We start from the raw sequence: 24,956 nt of genomic DNA, 5'->3' as shown, positions 1-24,956 counted from the left end.
ATTCACTCACACACTTATACCTACACACCATTCACTCACACACTCATACCTACACACACCCACACACCATTCACTCACACACTCGTACTTACACACCATTCACTCACACACTCATACCTACACACCATTCACTCACACACTCATACCTACACACACCCACACACCATTCACTCACACACTCATACTTACACACTCACCATTCACTCACACTCATACCTACACACCATTCACTCACACACTCATACCTACACACACCCACACAGCACTCACTCACACACACATTCCTACACACACACACACACCATTCACTCACACACTCATACCTACACACACACACCATTCACTCACATACTCATACCTACACACACCCACACCATTCACTCACACACTCATACCTACACACACAGACACACTCATTCCTACACACACAGCATTCACTCACACGCTCACACCTACACACCATTCACTCACACACTCATACCTACACACACACACTCACACACACCATTCACTCACATACTCATACTTACACACACACACACACCATTCTCTCACACACTCATACCTACACACACCCACACCATTCACTCACACACTCATTCCGACATACACACACACAATTCACTCACACGCTCATACCTACCCATACACACCATTCACTCACACACTCATACCGACACACACACCATTCACTCACACACTCATGCCTACACACACACCATTCACTCACACACTTATACCTACACACCATTCACTCACACACTCATACCTACACACACACCATTCACTCACACACTCATACCTACACACACCCACACAGCACTCACTCACACACTCATACCTACACACACACCATTCACTCACACGCTCACACCTACACACTATTCACTCACACACTCATTCCTACACACACACACACAAACACCATTCACTCACACACTCATACCTACACACACACACACCATTCACTCACATACTCATACCTACACACACACACACCATTCACTCACACACTCATACCTACACACACCCACACCATTTACTCACACACTCATTCCTACACACAGACACACTCATACCGACACACACACCATTCACTCACACACTCATACCTACACACACACCATTCACTCACACACTTATACCTACACACCATTCACTCACACACTCATACCTACACACACACCATTCACTCACACACTCATACCTACACACACCCACACACCATTCACTAACACACTCATACCTACACACACACCATTCACTCACACACTCATACCTACACACACCCACACACCATTCACTCACGCACTCATACCTACACACACACACACCATTCACTCACACACTCATACCTACACACACCCACACAGCACTCACTCACACACTCATACCTACACACACACCATTCACTCACACGCTCACACCTACACACTATTCACTCACACACTCATTCCTACACACACACACACAAACACCATTCACTCACACACTCATACCTACACACACACACACCATTCACTCACATACTCATACCTACACACACACACACCATTCACTCACACACTCATACCTACACACACCCACACCATTTACTCACACACTCATTCCTACACACAGACACACTCATTCCTACACACACAGCATTCACTCACACGCTCACACCTACACACCATTCACTCACACACTCATACCTACACACACACACTCACACACACCATTCACTCACATACTCATACTTACACACACACACACACACCATTCTCTCACACACTCATACCTACACACACCCACACCATTCACTCACACACTCATACCTACACATACCCACACCATTTACTCACACACTCATTCCTACACACACACACCATTCACTCACACTCATACCTACACACACACACACACCATTCACTCACACACTCATACCTACACACACACCATTCACTCACACACTCATACCTACACACACACACACCATTCACTCACACACTCATACCAAAACCCACACACTCACCATTCACTCACACACTCATACCTACACACCATTCACTCACACACTCATACCTACACACTATTCACTCACACACTCATACTTACACACACCATTCACTCACACACACATTCCTACACACACACACACCATTCACTCACACACTCATACCTACACACACACACACCATTCACTCACATACTCATACCTACACACACACACACCATTCACTCACACACTCATACCTACACACACCCACACCATTTACTCACACTCATTCCTACACACAGACACACTAATTCCTACACACACAGCATTCACTCACACGCTCATACCTACACACACACACACAAACACACCATTCACTCACACACTCATACCTACACACTCACACACACCATTCACTCACATACTCATACCTACACACACACACCATTCACTCACACTCATACCTACACACACACCATTCACTCACACACTCATACCTACACACACACCATTCACTCACACACTCATACCTACACACACACACACCATTCACTCACACACTCATACCAACACCCACACACTCACCATTCACTCACACACTCATACCTACACACCATTCACTCACACACTCATACCTACACACTATTCACTCACACACTCATACTTACACACACCATTCACTCACACACACATTCCTACACACACACACACACACACACACACACCATTCACTCACACTCATACCTACACACACACACACCATTCACTCACATACTCATACCTACACACACACACACCATTCACTCACACATTCATACCTACACACACCCACACCATTTACTCACACACTCATTCCTACACACAGGCACACTAATTCCTACACACACAGCATTCACTCACACGCTCACACCTACACACCATTCACTCACACACTCATACGTACACACACACACTCACACACACCATTCACTCACATACTCATACTTACATACACACACACATACACCATTCTCTCACACATTCATACCTACACACACCCACACCATTCACTCACACACTCATACCGATACACACACCATTCACTCACACACTCATACCTACACACACACACACACACACACACACCATTCACTCACACACTCATACCTACACACACCATTCACTCACACACGCATACCTACACACACACACACCATTCACTCACACACTCATACCTACACACACACACACCATTCACTCACACTCATACCTACACCCACACATACACACACCATTCACTCACGCACTCATGCCTACACAGACCCACACCATTCACTCACACACTCATACCTACACACACACACACACACACACACCATTCACTCACACACTCATACCTACACACTCACACACACCATTCACTCACATACTCATACCTACACACACACACCATTCACTCACACACTCATACCTACACACACCCACACCATTCACTCACACACTCATACCTACACACACACACACACACACACACACCATTCACTCACACACTCATACCTACACACACCATTCACTCACACACGCATACCTACACACACACACACCATTCACTCACACACTCATACCTACACACACACACACCATTCACTCACACTCATACCTACACCCACACATACACACACCATTCACTCACGCACTCATGCCTACACAGACCCACACCATTCACTCACACACTCATACCTACACACACACACACACACACACCATTCACTCACACACTCATACCTACACACTCACACACACCATTCACTCACATACTCATACCTACACACACACACCATTCACTCACACACTCATACCTACACACACCCACACCATTTACTCACACACTCATTCCTACACACACACACACTCATACCTACACACACAGCATTCACTCACACCTACACACCATTCACTCACACACTCATACATACACACACACACTCACACACACACACTATTCACTCATACACTCATTCCGACACACACACACACTATTCACTCATACACTCATTCCGACACACACACACACAATTCACTCACACACTCATACCTACCCACACACACCATTCACTCACACACTCATACCGACACACACACCCTTCACTCACACACTCAAACCTACACACACACACACACCATTCCCTCACATACTCAAACCTACACACACACACACCATTCACTCACACACTCATACCTACACACACCATTCACTCACACACTCATACCTACACACACCATTCACTCACACACTCATACCTACACACACACCACTCACTCACACACTCATACCTACACACACACCATTCACTCACACACTCATGCCTACACACACCCACACACCATTCACTCACACACTCATACCCACACACCATTCACTCACACACCACACTCATACCTACACACACCCACACGCCATTCACTCACACTCATACCTACACACACACACACACACACACACACCATTCACTCACACACTCATACCTACACACACGCACACACACACACACACACACCATTCACTCACACACTCATACCTACACACACACACCATTCACTCACACACTCATACCTACACACACCCACACCATTTACTCACACACTCATTCCTACACACACACACACACTCATACCTACACACACAGCATTCACTCACACGCTCACACCTACACACCATTCACTCACACACTCATACCTACACACACACCATTCACTCACACACTCATACCTACACCCACACCATTCACTCACACACTCATACCTACACACACACATACACAAACACACACACACCATTCACTCACACACTCATACCTACACACACCCACACCATTCATTCACACGCTCATACCTACACACACACCATTCACTCACACTCATACCTACACACCCACACACACATTTACTCACACACTCATACCTACACACACACACCATTCACTCACACACTCATACCAACACCCACACACACATCATTCACTCACACTCATACCTACACACACACCATTGACTCACACACTCATTCCGACACACACACCATTCACTCACACACTCATACCTACACACACACCATTCACTCACACACTTATACCTACACACCATTCACTCACACACTCATACTTACACACTCACCATTCACTCACACACTCATACCTACACACACCCACACACCATTCACTCACACACTCATACCTACACACACCCACACGCCATTCACTCACACACTCATACCTACACACACCCACACACCATTCACTCACACACTCATACCAACACATCCACACCATTCACTCACACACTCATACCTACACACACACACCACTCACTCACTCATACCTACACACACACCATTCACTCACACACTCATACCTACACACACCCACACCATTCACTCACACACTCATACTTACACACACCCACGCACCATTCACTCACGCACTCATACCTACACACACACACCATTCACTCACGCACTCATACCTACACACACACACACACACACAATTCACTCACGCACTCATACCGACACACACATCATTCACTCACACACTCATACCTACACACACACCATTCACTCACACACTCATACCTACACACACCCACACCATTCACACACACACTCATACCTACACACACACACACACACACACACAATTCACTCACGCACTCATACCTACACACACACACACACACACACACCATTCACTCACAAACTCATACCAGACTGCAAGTTTCAGCTCTTTCCATAGGGTTCAGATCAGGACTCATAGAAGGCCACTTCAGATTAAGTTCTCTTTCTACCATTCGCACTATCCTTCTGTTCAATCTGATGTTGATTCTTCCTTTGCAGCCACGCCCAGGGAGGTAGACAGTTCCATTGACCTTAAACGTATGAATAATATTTGCAACTGTTGTCACAGGAACATCAAGCTGCTTGGAGAGGGTCTTGCAGCCTTTACCAGGCTTGTCTATTATTTTTCTGATCTCTTCAGACAACTCTCTCCTTTGCTTTCTCTGGTCCATGTTCAGTGTGGTGCATACAATGATACCAAACAGCACAGTGACTACTTTTCTCCATTTAAATGGGCTGAACGTCTGATTACAAGGTTGGAGACGTGTGTGATACTAATTACATGAACTAATTAGTTAGAAATTTCACTATAATCCAATTATTATCTTTTCTACACACTGCCCCATACACACTGCCCAAAGAATCCGAGAGCGGTTTCTGACCAGCAGGATTAAATCAAACACCCTTCTCAGACTCCAAGATCCGTTGAACAAGGACTGGATCCACCCTCCTTCCACACTCAAAGAACCAGAGTCTTTCCTTGTGGATGAACGGTATATTTCCCACAACGAGCTGTTCTAAAGTGCAACAGTGGTCCGTGCATTGATATAATAATATCTAGTACTCCGTCTAATGCCAATAGTTCTTAGTGTCACTGACATGATGCACTGGCTCAGTGTAGATTTCAGTAAGGACACATAGTTTTCCATGTTTACTGAAATGCACATAGGTTTCCAGCGATTTCATGCAACATCTATCCTACAAATCAAGACTTTAGCTACAAATAATGACACCATTTCAAAAAATGTCAACATGACAGCAAGGTAAAGGAATTCTGCATTTAATCTGACCATTTCAACCACTGGTCTGTGCAGCAGTTTAGATTTATTACCTTATTTTCTTAACTGAACATTATAATCCTGATGTAAAAATCATTACTGGTAATTCAATGCAATGGAGTTCTGTAACACTGCCTTAGAATTTAGAAAAAAAGAAAACATTGCAAGAAATCTTCCCTTCAAACTGTTATTCTATTCCTTGAGCAAGCTACTTGGCCAGAATTGCTTTAATGTACACCCAGCAATATAAACAGATACTGTGCAAAACTGTAATTGCTTTAATGTACACCCAGCAATATAAACAGATACTGTGCAAAACTGTAATTGGATAAGAGTGTCTGATAAAAGCTGAACATTTACATTTAATGTAAACATCATCATTACACAGGTGCACACATTAGGAGAGGAGGGAAGAGAGTTACGCATGAGAAAATAATATTCAACAGAATAATTTTTATCTTTATTTCATTTCATTTTTCCCTCACAAGAATTCCATAGAATAAGAATACAACAGAAGTCTGGATAATTTTGGTGAATTAGTTTCTATGCATGGTCATTATCATCATCATTATCATTAAAGCTAAGAATATATCATACACAAGATACACAGCACTACCCAAGGGCTTGGAGAGTATCACAAGACATACCATAACATACCATACACCACTAACAAGAACGTATCTGAATGGCATATTCCAAAGAGGACCAGGAAGGAGAGAGAGAGAGGGGAGGGTGCACATAATTAGTCTGATTCTTTCAAAATATAAAACCTTGACTTGAAATAAACTGAGCTCAGCTTTTCAGTAAAAATGATTATACCACACAGATTTTTTTAAATCCCTCTGAATGCACCGTATGGATTAATTTTGTCCCATCATGCATTGGGACACCACTGGTCCTCAAATACATCCAAACAAAAGAGTGGCATTGTGGGATATAATCTCGGGGAAGAGATTATTTCTGCTGCAGAGGTAAGGCAGGGACTGTTACATGGTGCCACTGTGCCTTAATCGGCGCTGTCCATTTGGTCTAACCACGGATAAGAGATCATGGCCTAGGAATTATTCAGAGAAGCGTTGTTCAGTCAGCAATTATACAAGAAACCCTGCTGCACCACACGGAGCTCCTACTGTTCTGGACCCATGGTCCTTTAGGAGAACGTGCTGGTCAGAATGGCCTGGGGTTGATTTCACCTGTTCCAGTGACCCGGTCCAGTTATCAGACAAGGTTGAACAAGGCAGGCTACAGACTGCAACATTAAACTGTCATCAGCAATGAGTATTTGATAACACTTTACTTGAACGACAAGCCATAAAGCCTATATAGCCATCATGCCTGTAAGCAAGGCATATTACCTGCCATGAACAGTCATGAGTCTGTTACATCTTATGAAGTCTCATAACACGGTCATACTTGATACCACAACACATTTGAAAGTTATTGTGGATCTGTTCAAACTGGTCAAGATTATGACAGTGTTATGAAATTTGTATAAGCTGTAAAATTACTGGTACTACAGGTGTCGTGACATGGTTATGAGCACGTTATGTCAGTTTTATGACATTGTTGAAATAAATTGTAGGTAAGTTTTCCTAATCTAGTTTTTATGAGGTATATGACCTTAATATGATCTCAACCACATGGAACGGTATCTTTATATTGCGATATCAGGCCCATTCTTACAAAGTACTTCATATTAAATATTACTATCTTAATTACTACTTAAGCTGTCATAGCGTTCACATAGTGTATGTATTACATGAATTACACATGCATAGCCTCTGACAACCTTGTTTAAGGAAACTGTACAGCCGTAATACACAAACTAATGAAACGACCGATCAGTGATCAAACTAAATCACAAATATGTGGAAAATAAAATAAGTGAACTATTGTGTAGCAGAATAAGAATGCTACATTGCAGTGTATTATTCTGATTATTATAAGTGTATTATAATATTCTGGTTTGGCACCTGCCCTACTCTGCATCCCTGACGTGCGTTCAAGAAAGCGAACGTATGTGGAGAACTATCTTTGCACCAAACAGATACTTTTGAACGATTTTAAATAAATATTCCATTTAGTTCATGAACAACGCCTTTTTAAAACAGATGGATGCGACTTTGGTCTAACAAAGGGAAGAACAAATATTATATTGATTAAAGTGTATTATATCAGCCAAATAATTCAACATTTTTTTCAGCCATTTTTGTTCGCTGTTAGCTAACGTGCGTGGCGAATAGAAAAAAATGTGATTATGTTCGGGAACATAAGCTAACGTTTGCCATCTTGAACGCACATCTCTTCTGCTCTCTTTCTAACTCCTGTCTGGCACTCATGCTTTTTTGTGTGCCTACTCTGTCCCTGCCTGGCTGTGTTCTTTTCCTACCTACTCTGTGCCTACTCCGTATCCCTGACCTGCTCGACACTGCTCAAGTATTCCTTCCTGCTCTGTGTCCCCGCTCGACCTCCTGGTCCTGCTCTCACCCTGATTCTCAGAGATAGAATTACTGGATCTGATGCCATGCGTGAGCTCAGAGTGAAGGGCATTACATGCAAATTAATCTGACAGCAAGTTCACTTTTCAATCACAGTTTAAGCGACTTTTAACTTTAAAATTAGGCATACAGTATAGATCAGCTGAAACACCGTTTATTAGATCATGTCTCTATCATTTAATAGCAAGTGTATTACAGACCGGCTAAAGGTGTTCTATAGGTTAAGAGGTGGGTGCTGGTCACCAGATTGTTCAAACACTGAATATCTGTTGAAATTTGATAAAAATGTGTGTGTGTGTGTGTGTGTGTGTATGCGTGTGTGTGTGTATGTGTGTGTGTGTGTGTGTGTGTGTGTGTATGTGTGTGTGTGTGTGTGTGTGTGTGTGTGTGTATGTGTGTGTGTGTGTGTGTGGTGTGTGTGAGTGTGTATGTGTGTGTGTGTGTGTGTGTGTGTGTGTGTAAGAGACAGAGTAACTGATTACACAAAGTGGGTATCCAAACACCATTTCTACACAAGGGTGATGACTTCCGGTGCCCAGAAAAAGAATGGACAACAACAAAAAAACAGTATATAAAACTGTTAAAGGTTTTTTATCCTTTTTGAATTTCACCAAGAAGAACAATTTGCACATAAACACTAGGGGAGCACAGCAGCAGTCCTAGAACACCTCAGTAGAATAAATATCAGTGTTCGTCATGCTAATAACGGATATTACTGTACCATCGTACGTGCCTGTGATTTTTCATGGCAGATATTGGTAGCTTTCTGCACATACAGTCCACCTTGATAAGATAATTATATGATGCAAAATATGGTTGTTTGTTAACAGAATGTAAACAATAGGCAGAACGAAATATGCATAAACAAGTAAACACAAACAATAAGCGAATAAATGAATCAGTCTTCTGTACGTGGTAGTCTTAGTCACCCATGACCTCTGCATTAGAAATGTGTCAAATCTAAATCTAAATAAAATACAGAATCCTGCAATTGTACAATAGATATGATAATTGATAATTGCAATTAACATACGCCTTGTCAGAAATGTTGAATAAAAAAAAAAAACAAGAAATACGAAACAAAAATGAAATAAAACAATAGAACAAGTTAAGTGCAGGAAGTGCTGACTGCGGAAAATAACTGCATTTTGGCTGAATCATTACTGGAATCACTAAGCTCCTAACCAAAACTGAAATACAATAGAATAATGCCCTACATAACAATACTAGTATATATATATATTTATATTTATAAGATTTGTTATATTGATATTTATACAGCACAGACAAATACATTCTCTCAAGTTTATTATTACTATAATCAATTGTATTCATTTAAAATCTCTATTTTTTTTGTCTTTTTGGTACTGTGTTCAAGTTATTCTTTGTGTGATCAATCTTTTTCTTTTTTCTTTTGGATACAACACAATAATAAACAGCACATTGAATATCCCTATCCCTGGTGTCTTTATCTCAGCCCCTCCCTCCCTCCCTCCCTCCCTCTTGTTATTGGCAGACAGACACGCAGACAGATGTACGGGGAGGAATGTGGAATTATGGGGAGGCCTCAGGCCCACAACCACAGCTGTCCTCCTCCTGTTGGGGGAGAGATCCTGCCATTATGGGAGAACAGTGCTTTTGCTTTCTACAGGACCATGCATGTGCTTCAAACTGTATTTCCACCGACAATGGATGAATATTAACATACAATCTGTATATTTAGCAAAGGATAACACATAAAGTGAATTTCCTTGAGATTTCCAGCTTTAAATAAAGAGTATTTTGGTTCCACCATGTAGAAAGTACTGCACTTTTTATTCAGCGCAGTTCGTAAGTATTTGGACATTGATACAAATTCTGTTCTTTTGGCTCTGTAGTAGAGCAGTTGGATTTGAATGAGAAAAGTAAGATGAGCTTAAAGTGCAGACGGTCACCGTGATCCATGTAGGGATTACATTCATTATTATACACGGCCCCCCCATTTTAGGGGACCAAAAGTAATTGGACAGTAGGCTTTTCAGCTGTTTCTTAGCTGTGTAGTCGGGTCTTATACCTCCTGAGTGCCGGTATAAGAAAGCTTTCAGTATCAAGTCTTGATTCGATGCTTTTGATCGCCTTTGGAGTTTTTTATTGACATTTGTGAAAATGCGGACCAGAGAAAGTCACAGACGCCATTTTCAGGCTGACAAAAATCAGTCAGAGCTTACTGAACCTTGTTGAACTTACATGTAAGTTCAGCAAGATGTGGGAGGTGCTTTAGATCTAGGGCGGCCTTCACACCAAGACTGATACAAGTTCATCTTGGTCTCATCTGCCCACAAGACCTTTTTCCAGAACTCGGTGGGCTCTTTTATGTACTTTTTAGGTGCCACTTCTTAGGTACTGTAACCTGGTCATCCCATTTTTGTGGCTAACTAGTGGTTTGCATCTTGTAGTGTAGCCTCAGTAGTTCAGTTTGTAAAGTCTTCTGAGGACAGTAGTCACTGAAACATCCACGCCTGCCTCCTGAAGGGTGTTTCTGATCTGTCAGACAGGTCTTTGAAGATTTGTTTTATTAATTATGGTGAGAAATCTTCAACTGAATAATACTTCAATTGTAGACCACTGCAGTATCATCAACTGCACTGGTCTTCCTTGGCCTACTAGTCCCTTGACGATTACTGAACTCACCAGTGCTCTCTTCTTAATGATAAACAGTTGCTTTTGATAAGCCTATGATTTGGCCTATGTCCCTGACTGTTTACCCTATTTCTCAGCCTCATAATATCTTCCTTTCGTTGGCAGAATTCTGGTTCTCATATTGACAAACGCTAATAACAGACTCCAAGGGCAATCAAAAGAATATAATCAAGACTAGATACTGAAAGCTCATATATACCTGCTCTGGGAACACACCTGACTAATCAAAAACATCTGTGTAGCCATTTGTCCCAAATGTATAAATAAACAATGTATAAAAAATGCAGTCATTTCTACATGGCTTTTATCACATGTGAATTATTTGATTATAAATCTAAAATGGTTGAGTACTTAGCCAAATCAAGAATGTCTTATGACTTATAGAGCTCACAATATGTCTTTCTGATCATTTTAATTCTTATTTTAAATATATATTTTACATTCAGAGAATGTACTGACACATGATTGTGACAAACTAGAGAAATGCAAGCCTATTAATTATTATTTTTTAAGTTTATGTGTGCAGTCCTGTGTTGCGTTGGAGGAAACAATCTGCAGTGTTCGTCAGTGTTATGTTGGCCACGGGTAATGGGTGTTAGTTCAGTGGGAATGGTCTGTGCTATGTTGGGTCAGTGGTAAAGATCAGTGCTGTGTTGGGTCAGAGGGAATAATAAATGATGTGTTGGGTCAGTGGTAAAGATCATCGCTAAAGATCAGCACTGTGTTGGGTCCGGGATAATGGTGGGTGCTGTATTGGGTCAGTGGTAATGGTCAGTGCTGTGTTGGGTCAGAGGTCATGGTCAGTGCTGTGTTGGGTCAGAGGTCAAGGTCAGTGCTGTGTTGGGTCAGAGGTCATGGTCAGTGCTGTGTTGGGTCAGAGGTCATGGTCAGTGCTGTGTTGGGTCAGAGGTCATGGTCAGTGCTGTGTTGGGTCAGAGGTCATGGTCAGTGCTGTGTTGGGTCAGAGGTCATGGTCAGTGCTGTGTTGGGTCAGAGGTCATGGTCAGTGCTGTGTTGGGTCAGAGGTCATGGTCAGTGCTGTGTTGGGTCAGAGGTCATGGTCAGTGCTGTGTTGGGTCAGAGGTCATGGTCAGTGCTGTGTTGGGTCAGAGGTCATGGTCAGTGCTGTGTTGGGTCAGTGGTAATGGTCAGTGCTGTGTTGGGTCAGAGGTCATGGTCAGTGCTGTGTTGGGTCAGAGGTCATGGTCAGTGCTGTGTTGGGTCAGAGGTCATGGTCAGTGCTGTGTTGGGTCAGAGGTCAAGGTCAGTGCTGTGTTGGGTCAGAGGTCATGGTCAGTGCTGTGTTGGGTCAGAGGTCAAGGTCAGTGCTGTGTTGGGTCAGTGGTAATGGTCAGTTACTCACCAGGGCTGGCTGCCTGGCTCACATCTGGTTTGAGAAGGAGGTTGGTGCCCCCTGCTGGCCATATCCTCCTTGGCCGTATTCCCCACCCTGATTGTACCCGCTGCCCTGCTGGCTGTAGTCTGGCTGGTAGCCTCCCTGGGAGCTGGCGTAGGGGTCCTCCTGGCTATACCCTCCCTGCTGGCCGAAGGACTCCGGGGCAGGCTGCTTCTCTTGAGCAGGGGGAGGGCGCATGAAGGGGGCGATGATGCCCGTCTCCTTGAACACAAACCACAGGTTTCCTCCCCACAGGATCAAGTTCAGGAAGCCAAACACCTACGGACAAGGTCAAAAGGTCAAAAGGTGAGAAGATGAGATCATTTATTTACAAATGGAAAAAAATCAACAGATCAACAGCAGATCATGTGAACAACAGACTTCTGGGGTGTCCTGAGCCAACATGGATGCGACACACGACACACTACCTACCACCCTACCAAATTCTAATAAAACATGAAAACAAAATCTAAAACACATACTAAAAAGGCAGCGGCGCAGATGTGAGGTTGGAGGCTCACCACAGAGGTGTTGAGGCCGGACATGACGGGGTCGTGGATCTCGCGGCACTCGTTCCCCTCCTTGGTGCAGGCGGGGATGTTCTTGGTCAGGAGCTCGGGGTCGGTGGCCATCTTCACGTCGGAGAGGCCCTTGGCCCAGGCAGCCGAGCTCACTAGCCACATGAACGTGAACACGCACGTCACGCCGAAATCCTGCCGCACACCCAGGACAAAAGCACCGGGCCAAAAGAAAGACGTCCCATGAAGGACTGAACGTAACCCAACCCTGCATATCACCTCCAGTCACTGTAACCAACCGCACAGCGAACTGAAACGGAACAGCCAGCAATTTAAAAAAAGGTTTTACTCACAATCAGGGGTGCCTTGTTGTTCTCGCGGTACTTTTCGAAAGCAAAAATGTAGACGGCCAGTGCTGCCATAGAGTAGAGAAAGGAAAAGACGCCGATGGTGACAAAGAACTCTGCTGAGGAGGAGTGGTCTCCCGTCAGAAACTGGCGCTCCTCGCCCCCCGTACAGGTGGGGGCGTCGAAATACACCTGGTGCAGCCTGCAGAGAGCAACACACACACACACACACACACATCACTGGGGTCTCTGAATACACACACACACACACACACACATCACTGGGGTCTCTGAATACACACACACACACACACACACACACATCACTGGGGTCTCTGAATACACACACACACACACACACACACATCACTGGGGTGTCTGAATACACACACACACACACACAAACACATCACTGGGGTCTCTGAATACACACACACACACACAAACACATCACTGGGGGCTCTGAATACACCTGCTGTACAATACAGAGCAAACAACACACACACAAGCACACACACACACACATCACTGACCTGAACACACACAAACACTCCCACACACACACACGGAACTGACCTGAACATGCACACACACATCACCGACCTAAACACACACAAACACTCCCACACACACAGAACTGACCTGAACATGCGCACACACACACACACTGATCTGAAGGGGTACACACACACACACAGAGCTGACCTGAAGGGGTACATACACACACACACTGACCTGAAGGGGTACACACACACACACACACACACACACAGAGCTGACCCGAAGGGGTACATACACACACACACTGACCTGAAGGGGTACGCACACACACACACACACACAGAGCTGACCTGAAGGGGTACATACACACACACACTGACCTGAAGGGGTACACACACACACACACACACACACATACACACACACACTGACCTGAAGGGGTACACACACACACACTGACCTGAAGGGGTACACACATACACACTGACCTGAAGGGGTACTCAAACTCCACCTTAATGTTCAGGTTGCTCAGGCTCTTATTCTTGCACTGCACGCTCATCGAGAACATCCCAGAGTAACTGCCGCACGTCGCAAAGGCGAAGATGGCGAAGATCTGAGAGAGAGACAGATACTCATTCTGGTTGGCTGATGATGATTTGTTGACACGTCTGGGCAGAGGGCAACGGGACAGAAGACCTCAACACAGACAAAACAAGGCACTGCAGAGCTTACAGTTTGAAAACATGACCGGTTCATCTGGAGCTCATATGATTTGGAAGCTGTGAAAGGGGCATTAAGTGTGAATGAGGCTGTGAAGAAGGTTTATAAATGTTTTAAACTACTCAAAAATCATTCCTACAGCAAGAATATCACAGAGTAGACTATCATCTATAAAGGAGAACGTTCTCAAATACTCTAGATATATTTTGTGTAGTTTGGTCAGAAAACCAGTGGGGTCTGACATGAATTATTAAGTCTAATAACCCACGTTATTAGTTCATTGCCAAACACATTAATATTTGGTGATTCACAGCGAAGGGTTGACATATTTTTATCAATGTAATATTTAAGTCTTCTTCAACATTGCGGTATTTTCCACCCGATACAGGCTGGGGCCTGTCCTGATCTCCGACAGGCCTTGGGCGAGTGTGTAGCTCGGCGGTGAGAAACACAGCTTCACTTTTCCACCTAATGAGGCGGATGTCCTTGGTGCTGATAGGTGTGTGCACAGCTTCTCTGGGAGGGTCTAAAGCATCCCTGTAAATAATGCTATTTTAGTACGGTGTCGACTCCTGCAGTGGGCACAGACTTTCTGCAGAAATAACAACCCTTATAATCTGGCGTAGGGTGACATACTTTCCTCATGGGGTTGCCTCTTCATTACCAGACCGGGGAGCAATTTTCTTGCACAATCCAACTGTCACTGCACAGGTCAATTTAAATGATTCCATCAAACAGAACTATTCATATTTTTTAGATTTTTGTAGCCTGTAGGTCTAAGCAGTGCCTTGGGTGTATTCAAACTGAACAATTTGTCAAAAGTCTGACTCTTAGCCCTGATTTGGAAGATTCGGCTCATTCGGCTCATTTTCCATGCATTTCCTGAAGTCTGAACTTCCCCAGCAGGGCGGGACACTGATTGGTTCATCCACTGCTAGACCATCCGAAAATTCAGTCGTCAATTTCACCGTTTTACCAGATTTACCAGACACCAAGATACTAAGAATAGAAAAGACTCCAAACGATGGGTGGTAAAGTCGACAAACTTACCCGCCAAATGAAATCTACCAGCATTTGGCAGGTGGCTGTTATTTTCTTCTGGTGTTAATTTCACACCCTGTTTCCCAACCTCTAATGCAGGCCTTTTCTCCTGATAAAAATAACGTCACCGCGACATTCCCTGCAACACTGTGCTCTGCCGAGCCCAGTACTCACAACCTGACGCACAGTTTGGGTTTTATGACGGTGATGGTGATGGCGGGCTCGTCCAGGCAGTCAGCCGCCCATCTACTGCGGGTCTTAGGCAGTCTAGTCACCAGCTCACGCAGCTGCTAATGTGAAGCACTTACTGAGGAAGGCCACAGACACCTGACAACTTCACATTATGGACAATAAGCAAAATAGCAACAGGATATCCTGCAGGAGAACAGTTAAGTCTTGGAGAGAGAATCCACCTTTACATGAGAAACTATGTGGCCATGTTAAAAGAACACCTAAACATTTTTTAAATGTATTATTCTTACTTAAATGCACACTGCACCATTTCCAGTACTAATTGGTATAACAGTAGTAGAAGAACCACAAAAACCCACAACCTTTTATGCAACATTCACTATGGGTAGCTGCATACCATTCAGGTTCCATCAAAGGCCATTTCTCTCTGGTACTCCACTGTTGTCCACCAAGTCTGTTCATCCTCAGCCACATACAGTTAAATCTGTCCCATGTAGCCTATTTCACAAGTCTTTACCAAAAGTTATTTCTCACCACACTGGGGGTCTCATGCGCCGGCTATTTGGGGGCTCAGGGCATGTTCCTCTTTGGTTAAACCGTCTGTAAACCGTCATTATTACAGAAATGAATACAAAGTAGCATTTCAAATAGCTCTCAGGTTTTAAGCAAATTTATTCACCATAAACTTCGTTACACCTATAGTTTTCGAGCTTTAGCTACTATTAGCATTAGCCTACAACACCACTGGAATTCTCTCAGCTGTTACAATTAAAAATCAGTTATTTGTTTATCCCTTTTACGAGTAGGCTACATTTTTTTGAATGTTTTGAGCAAGTTTTGAGTTCTAGAACTACATTGCTGTTACTGAGCACAATATACCCAAATAGACCTCTGGAGCCAAATATCATTAGTTACGATGGGAAGCGAGTGCTATGGTCAGATGAGACCAAAACTGACCTTTCTGTCCATACACACCACTGACATGTTTGGCGGAAAAAGAGGAATTAAATACATGAATAGCATTTGGCAGATGCTCTTAGCCAGAGTGACGTACAGTTGATTAGACTAAGCAGGAGACAATCCTCCCCTGGAGTAATGCAGGGTTAAGGGCCTTGCTCAAGGGCCCAGCCGCAGTGTGGGTCTTATTGTGGCTACACCGGGGATCGAACCACCGACGTTGCGGGTCCCAGTCATTTACCTAAACCACTACACTACAGGCCACCTTACAGGAAGGCGTACAAGGGGAAGTACCTCATACCTACTGTCAAATATGGATGTGGGCCATTGACATTTTTGGTGTGTTTTGATGCCAATGGTCCCGGGCCACTATTTAATGTCAATGGCATAATCAATTCAACATGTGCCAAGACATTTTTTCAGAAAATCTGGTTGTCTCTCCTAGGAAGCTGAGACTTAGTTGTAGGTGGATTTACCAGTAGGACAATGACTCCAAAACAACATCCATGTTCTGCAATGGACATCTTAGTCTCCAGACGCAAATCCCATCAAAACCCTGTGGTCTGAACGGAAGAGGACAAAACCAAAACTATAAATGAACTTGAAAAGTTCTGCATGGAGGAATGATCAAAAATCCTTCCAAATGTGTTCTCTAACCGTACAACAATTTAAAAATATATTTATGGCTGCCAGAGGTGGTTGCACAAAGTATTGAACCAGGGGTGCCAATAATTGTGAAACCTGTTTTTGGGGGAAATACACTGATTCAAATGAATCATTAATAAAGCTTCACTTCACTGCTTCACACATGTTGGAAATCGTATGTCAGTAATGCTATTATTTTCTTCTATAGCTAATAATTCCAAAATCCTTCTTATTAGATGATTGCAACTAGCAAACCATATTGCAACTAGTAAACTATATTATAAGTAGTGCAATTAACCAACATTCTGTGTATTTGCACTGCGAAGATAGCTCCATAATATACATTGTCTTATTTTGGTGGATACATGGTGTTTTTCTCTGAGCTTGTTGCCCTCATCTTTGAAGTTGTAGTTTCTAAAGCCAGCTACTCATTTGAATGGAAATAAGCATAGCAATGACTACAGTGCCCATAATCCATTGTGAAATGCACATGCTTATATGTTTTTAAAGATCAAATTGACAATGTACGCAAGTAATGTCTTGTAATATACAGACACAACATTGGAACCCTTGAAAATAGATTGAATGATTTAAAGTTCTTTTTTTTAAGTTAGGGCCAGATTTACGTACATGAACTTCACAGCACAAAATGCAGCCTGACGAGGGTATGTTGGTGTGGTCGCAATCTGCCTGAAATTAACGTCTTATTTACAAAGGTGACAGCACATTATGCAAACAGCAAATGGGACTGCCTACTGATTGCATTTTGCAAATGAGGCAGATCTGTACCTACTGCTTAGCTTCTGGGCAAACTAGGCATTATGAACACTTGTTGGAAAAGGCAAGCATTTCTAGGCTGAATGGCCTGTTCTCACCATTACCATAATGTTATTATCTAAAATGGCACAGTTTAAACTCCTGTTTAGTGATACAATGGGATTGTTGTGTGGGAGGTTACAGGACATTTTTGATTTCTCCCAGAAGGGTAACTATTTGTATGGCTGGGTGTTTGTCACTGGTGATGGTTCTGGCAGTCCCGTCCGTGTCTTCCCAAGTTTCTTTTCTGTGATTTTTCTGGAGGATAACTAATCAAAACAAACACACAAACCTGTTTTTATTATTTTAGCAATGCAATTTGAGCATGCTCTATTCCTGACATTGTTATGTTAAAGGCACAAATCATGCTCTTTCCACGATGGACAAAAGCAGTTCAAAGCAGTATATCAATGCATTTTTTTATCTTTTTTTTTACGAGCGGCAACACTGATTTTTTGAAACCTGAAACACTCACTACAGTTGAGGCCATCATTTCGGAGATTTTCCACTGCTTCACATGAGATATTGGTTCATTTAATACATTATTTTATAAATATTTTCTGTGACAAACACCCAGCCTTAATAACTGTGTGGTTGCCTCATCTGTACCGTGTCATTATTTCTTGCTTGGGGAGTTGAAATAGTAATGATCCTCTCCATGCATCTTCCAGGCCTATTCCTGTCTGCATCGTTTTTGCGGCTTGATTGTGCTTGCCCTTTTGAGGCGGATACATTTCAGGCAAAAATTACTTTAGTCAATTCAACTGAATACATAATCCACTATACATATAATGTCTTGGCCTGCTATTTGCCCGGTGTGATACATATGCATTAAGGAGAGAAGCACACCGTGCCATGGCTCAGGTAGATGGCATGCATATTGCGCTTCTAGTCCAGTGCGCCTGTTTGATACATAAGATGCATGCCTCTGGGGCAGAACGTGTCATAACTGTGCAGGAAACTAGTCACAAAAAGCTTAGCAAATCTGGCTCTTGGTGTTTAACATTTCAATAAAAATATTCAAAAATTATTTCAATTGTCATTATTTCATGGAACATTCATAAAAAAGGCATATTCTAATAATCCTTGAGACCATTTCACTATGTCAAAAAATCATATTCCAATATACAATACAATTCAGAAGTTGCATGAGTAAACACATTGTTATTGCATGTCATATTTCCGGTTTGGTAGAAAGTTTGTTTTTGAAAATGATTCAAGACAGACATATTTATGGAACCAAATATCCCACCTTGTTATAATGCTATGACTGTTTTCTAACAAACGTTGAAGTTTGTTTCATAACCCATTCAGCCATTTCCCAGATAACTACGTTGACATCACAACTTGTGCAAATATAAAGTAGTTCTGGGCTGGTCCTTGGTAAACTAAAAGCATTTTTTGTGTATCTTTTGCGTACACTGTATGTACATGCTCTGCCAAACATTTGTTCTGTCTCAATTGTACAAGCTTCTTTTTTAATTTAAGTCAACCATGTGTTTGCAGTAAATAGTCACTTTATAGGACTAGTAAAAAAATTGGTTGAAATTGCCCTCAAGGGGGTCAAAGTGGGAAAGGTTAAATCTAGTCTGAGGAGTCTCTGCTAGTACATGGTGTCACACAAGTTCACTTAGTATTTTCCCTTCTATCGAAATATATATACTCTGGAAAAATGAAGCATGTGAAAAATAGTTCAGTATTTCAAATGAGGGATAATTTATGGAAACTGCACTTCTGTGAAAACGATCTCCAAAATGTAGGCAGCTATGCATCAAAACTTTAGAATGAGAGCAGCCATACAAAAACAGTAATATACATAACGACAGCTTTCAAAATCTATTTTAAGATATACCTTTTTTATAAACCAAATATACACTCACCGAGCACTTTACTATAATTTTTTTTACTTTATTACACCAACTATTCATGCAATTATCTAATCAGCCAATTGTGTGGCAGCAGTGCAATGCATACAATCATGTAGATACGGGTCAGGAGCTTCAGTTAATGTTCACATCAACCATCAGAATGTGGGAAAAATATGATCTAAGTGACCGTGGAATGATTGTTGGTGGCAGACAGGGTGCTTTGAGTATCTCAGAAACTGCTAATCTCCTGGGATCTCCATGCACACTAGTCTTGAGAGTTTGCAAAGAATGATGCAAAAAAACAAAAAGAATCCAGTGAGCAGCAGTTCTGCAGACAGAAACGCCTTGTTAATGAGAGACGTCAGAGGAGAATGGCCAGACTGGACAAAGGTGACAGGAAGGTGACAGTAATAACCACACATTAGAACAGTGGTATGCAGAAGAGCATCTCTGAACACACATTAGAACAGTGGTATGCAGAAGAGCATCTCTGAACGCATCGTAACTCTAAGTGGATAGGCAATAGCAGTAGAAGTCAAAAGTCTAATAAATACCAAACATAGTGCTCACTGAGAGTATATTTGATATATAAAGAGGTTCAACAATTAGAAGAGGCTCACTTAATCAAAAATCAGGATTTTGACCAGTTCTTAATTTTTGGGAAATGTCATATTTGGTGGCTCTAGCTAAGATCATATCCACATTTACGCACCAAATCTATCACCCATTGACTTACCCATTGGAGGACCTTGATGAACCCCAGGGGTACTTTGAGAATACGGAACTGCCCGGTGGCGACCAGCTGTCAACACACAAAAGAGCAGTTAACACAAGCTCGGTAGCACACTCACTCTAAATAGCGCCAGGTGCCGCCCGTGCTATTGGCTATTGTGATTCATAAATAGCAATAATTGGTTCTTGATTATTCTATAGTCGAATAATTTACTTGATCGGGTATTTTTATACAGTCATGAACAACATCCGCCTTGGTATAGCCTGAATATTGTACTGTACTGTTCCACCATATTTTAGCAAAGGCTATTTTAATAAGGCTATGTCTCTTGTAGCCCACTATCAGTGAGCTCTGTATAGGGCAACTGCAACAAGTAGAAAGTAGCTGCGTGTCTATTCGCATAGATTCATTTATAAAAGTTCCTTGACATTGTAAAAAAGACATTGTAAGTAATTTGTGTATACCTTCAGTACGTAAGCCACTCGAGATAAACGTGTGTAATTGCTATGCGTTCAAACTAGAACACAAGTCTTATGTATAACGTAACACAATAACACTGTCTAGCGCTCCAGGGAACATTTGCTGCAACATTCAAATACGTAGCTATTGATCAAATGAAAGGACAAAAAGAGTATGTGTGCGTGAGGAACAAACTGCGGAGCACAGGAGGATGAAACGCTGAGAGCACTGAAGGCAGCCAATTATACCAAATTACAATTCCTATAATAGGCTTTTAACTTGCGATCCTAATGTTCCCTTGTATTACGGCTCCCGAGCTTGCCAAATAGGGTGAAAAGCACATGAACGCCAAATATGAGATACGGGTAGACATACTGTGAACATACACAACTACGGATCTGAAGCGCAGCTGTTCACCCATCTTCTTTATTGCGTGCACTTGGGTGCGGTACAGCTAGGGCTACAGTAGGCTATATGTGACAGGAATGAGGCAAGCGCTGCAAAACAAATTGGTTTGTTACATTCAATTCATAGCAAATGTTGATAAAAGATTTGTTCTCAGAACACTTTTAAAATATATATATTTTGGTCCCGTTTTCGGTTTGAAATGATCATATCGTATACGACATGAATAGGTTTACGCAGGGACGAGATAACAGTCTAATGTCGCGGAGGGACACTGACAAAGCTATTTCTCCATCGCGACCTTTACATAGTAAATTAGACGTGTCCTCCAATGTGCAAGTAACATACAAGTCTATTTGGAATGATTGGTTTTTTGCTGATTCAATAGTGCCGTCGCTAGCAAGGTGTGGTGTAGTACGACGCCAACAACCGTACGCCTAAGGTTTATTCATATAAACCTATCAGCATCACTCATTATTCTCATCAGCTCCTATTTCTCCCATTGCCTTCCAGGTTTAAAGATATATGTGATTATAACAGAGGCCATATAATACATCTTAATATTATATATACGACACGGTTTACTAATTATCGCACTGATGAAGGCATTGTATTGCCTTAAAATCACTTTCGTTTATTACCTTTGCACAAAGCTAAAGTTCCCATCCCCCTCTTGAATACCACACCGACAATCTGCATATTTTAATCAGACCGATGGTGCAACAGGCCTACCTGAATTCAGAAATATATTGTCATTGTACATATTTCAAAATAATAATTTGAGATGGATACATATGAGCTGCCATTTTAACGTGGAATCGCAACCATTATCTGCAGGCCTACATGTTCCGAAGCCGCCAGTATTTTACTTATTTTTTTATTTTACGTGGTGTAATGGGTATAGATGGGTATACAAATATACAAATATCATATTTTAATACAACTAACCACAAAAGGTCTTACATATAAGGACGTTCATATTCAATGCGTTACCCTGCACCATATCACAATTAGGACTGTGGTTTGTGTCAACAATCTTACTACTCGTATATATTTGTTCAGTTATTATATTAAATGATGTACAGTTGTATTACGCGGTTATCTTAGGACAATATTCGCAGAAATTGATTAGCATTCAGACATTTAGCAGGTAGGTTTGTATTGCGGCGTTTTTTCCTCCTCCTCGGCTCTGACGAACACCCGCTCTGGCGCTCTTCAAAGCGCTGCATTCTGTTAAAGCGCAGTTTCCCCCATCTCATTGTTACCCTTTTTTCAAAATTCACAATTATTTGTTAGGCTACGAGCTGAGGTGCTTTTCCCAATAAAATGCATATATACAGTAAATTGTTTTTCAGAGACCTACCTGGTTTACGGTTTCCATCTTGCTCGCAGATAGAGGACCAGTAGAATACGGGGAGGGGGCGTCGCATTCGGAACAGCCGACGGTGGGCGCAGGACGAGGAGACTGGAACAGCTTTATTGCGTCACAGAGTGGTTTAGGGGCGTTGAACGTGGTATAGGATTGTGTAGCTGCATCCATACACCAATGATACTTTATGCTACCGTTTTTGGTAATAATCATGTAATGTTGCTCAAATTACCATGAAGTTTGCCTTTAAATGCAGATAGCTGCTGGAGGATAAAGCATACGCATTCACATTTCCCGTTTTCACATCAACTTAAATATCAGACCATGTGTGTACAAGAAATATGATTTAAAATATTTGAATTTAAATATATTCAATTTGTAGTTGAAGGCACAGCCAAAAACTCAAATAGTAATATTGTAATATTGTTCCTGTTGAAGTTTGATCAAAATGCCCTTATTGAAAACCAGGAATGTTTAGAATAATGATGAAGTTTGATTTAAATGCTTTTATTAAAACTGTGAAATGGTTAGAATAGAGAATCGTGTGCAAAAATACCCTTTCCTAAATGTGACTATATATCTATATACTATATTTCAAATACTGTATTAGTACAACAATGATAAGCCATAATGTTTAGAGAATCATGATTAATTATGTTAAAATGAATAAGTCAGTCATCTTGAGCAATTAGAGCTGTGTGTCTGTTAAAACACATTGATCTGCAAAGTACAGTTTGTTTAATGAAAGTGCAGCGAACACTTAATCGGGTGTTTAAAAACCATGGCGTTGGATACGGCCTGTTTTGACTGAGTGATGCAATTCGAGCAATGTGGGTCTTTGCAAAGAAATGCATTATATAGGCGAATGGTTAAGACAGCTCAGCTTTCATGGAGTGACAGAAAATATTAAGGCGGGTTAAGAGAGACAATGTGATGTTATATGATTGGCTATAATGTATAAAGACTAGGATACTTCCTACTGTTACTTTGGAATTCTCTGGTCTCTGGAAGCTCTGGAAGTTCTCTGGAGCACACAGACTCCCCAGATTAATCTGTTTTATATTAAACTATTTGTAATGAGCAACTACTGAGTCTGAATATTTCTTCAACATCATTGCTGCCAAAACAACTTCACCCACGTAAAAGGGACGAGGAGGAAAAGAGACAAAAAATATTTCCTCAAC

The 24,956-nt window shown here is 42.1% G+C and overlaps 1 protein-coding gene across 1 annotated transcript; it reads right to left on the bottom strand.

Annotated features, from left to right (window-relative positions):
• Positions 1 to 10,585: 10,585 nt before the first annotated feature.
• sypa (synaptophysin a) lies at positions 10,586 to 23,882 on the bottom strand. The gene is made up of 7 exons (XM_061257004.1): positions 23,767 to 23,882; positions 21,543 to 21,608; positions 15,056 to 15,180; positions 14,073 to 14,268; positions 13,723 to 13,914; positions 13,169 to 13,480; positions 10,586 to 10,722 (listed from the first exon to the last, which is right to left on the bottom strand). The coding sequence occupies exons 1-6, from the start codon at positions 23,782 to 23,784 to the stop codon at positions 13,187 to 13,189; spliced, it is 891 nt and encodes a 296-aa protein (XP_061112988.1). The 5' UTR covers positions 23,785 to 23,882; the 3' UTR covers positions 10,586 to 10,722; positions 13,169 to 13,186.
• Between the last annotated feature and the right edge of the window lie 1,074 nt (positions 23,883 to 24,956).

This window comes from Conger conger, chromosome 10 (assembly GCF_963514075.1).
Source record: "Conger conger chromosome 10, fConCon1.1, whole genome shotgun sequence".
Lineage (NCBI taxonomy): Eukaryota > Metazoa > Chordata > Actinopteri > Anguilliformes > Congridae > Conger > Conger conger.
The sequence above is the reverse complement of the archived record's forward strand: the minus strand, read 5'-3'. Positions and strand labels throughout refer to the sequence as shown.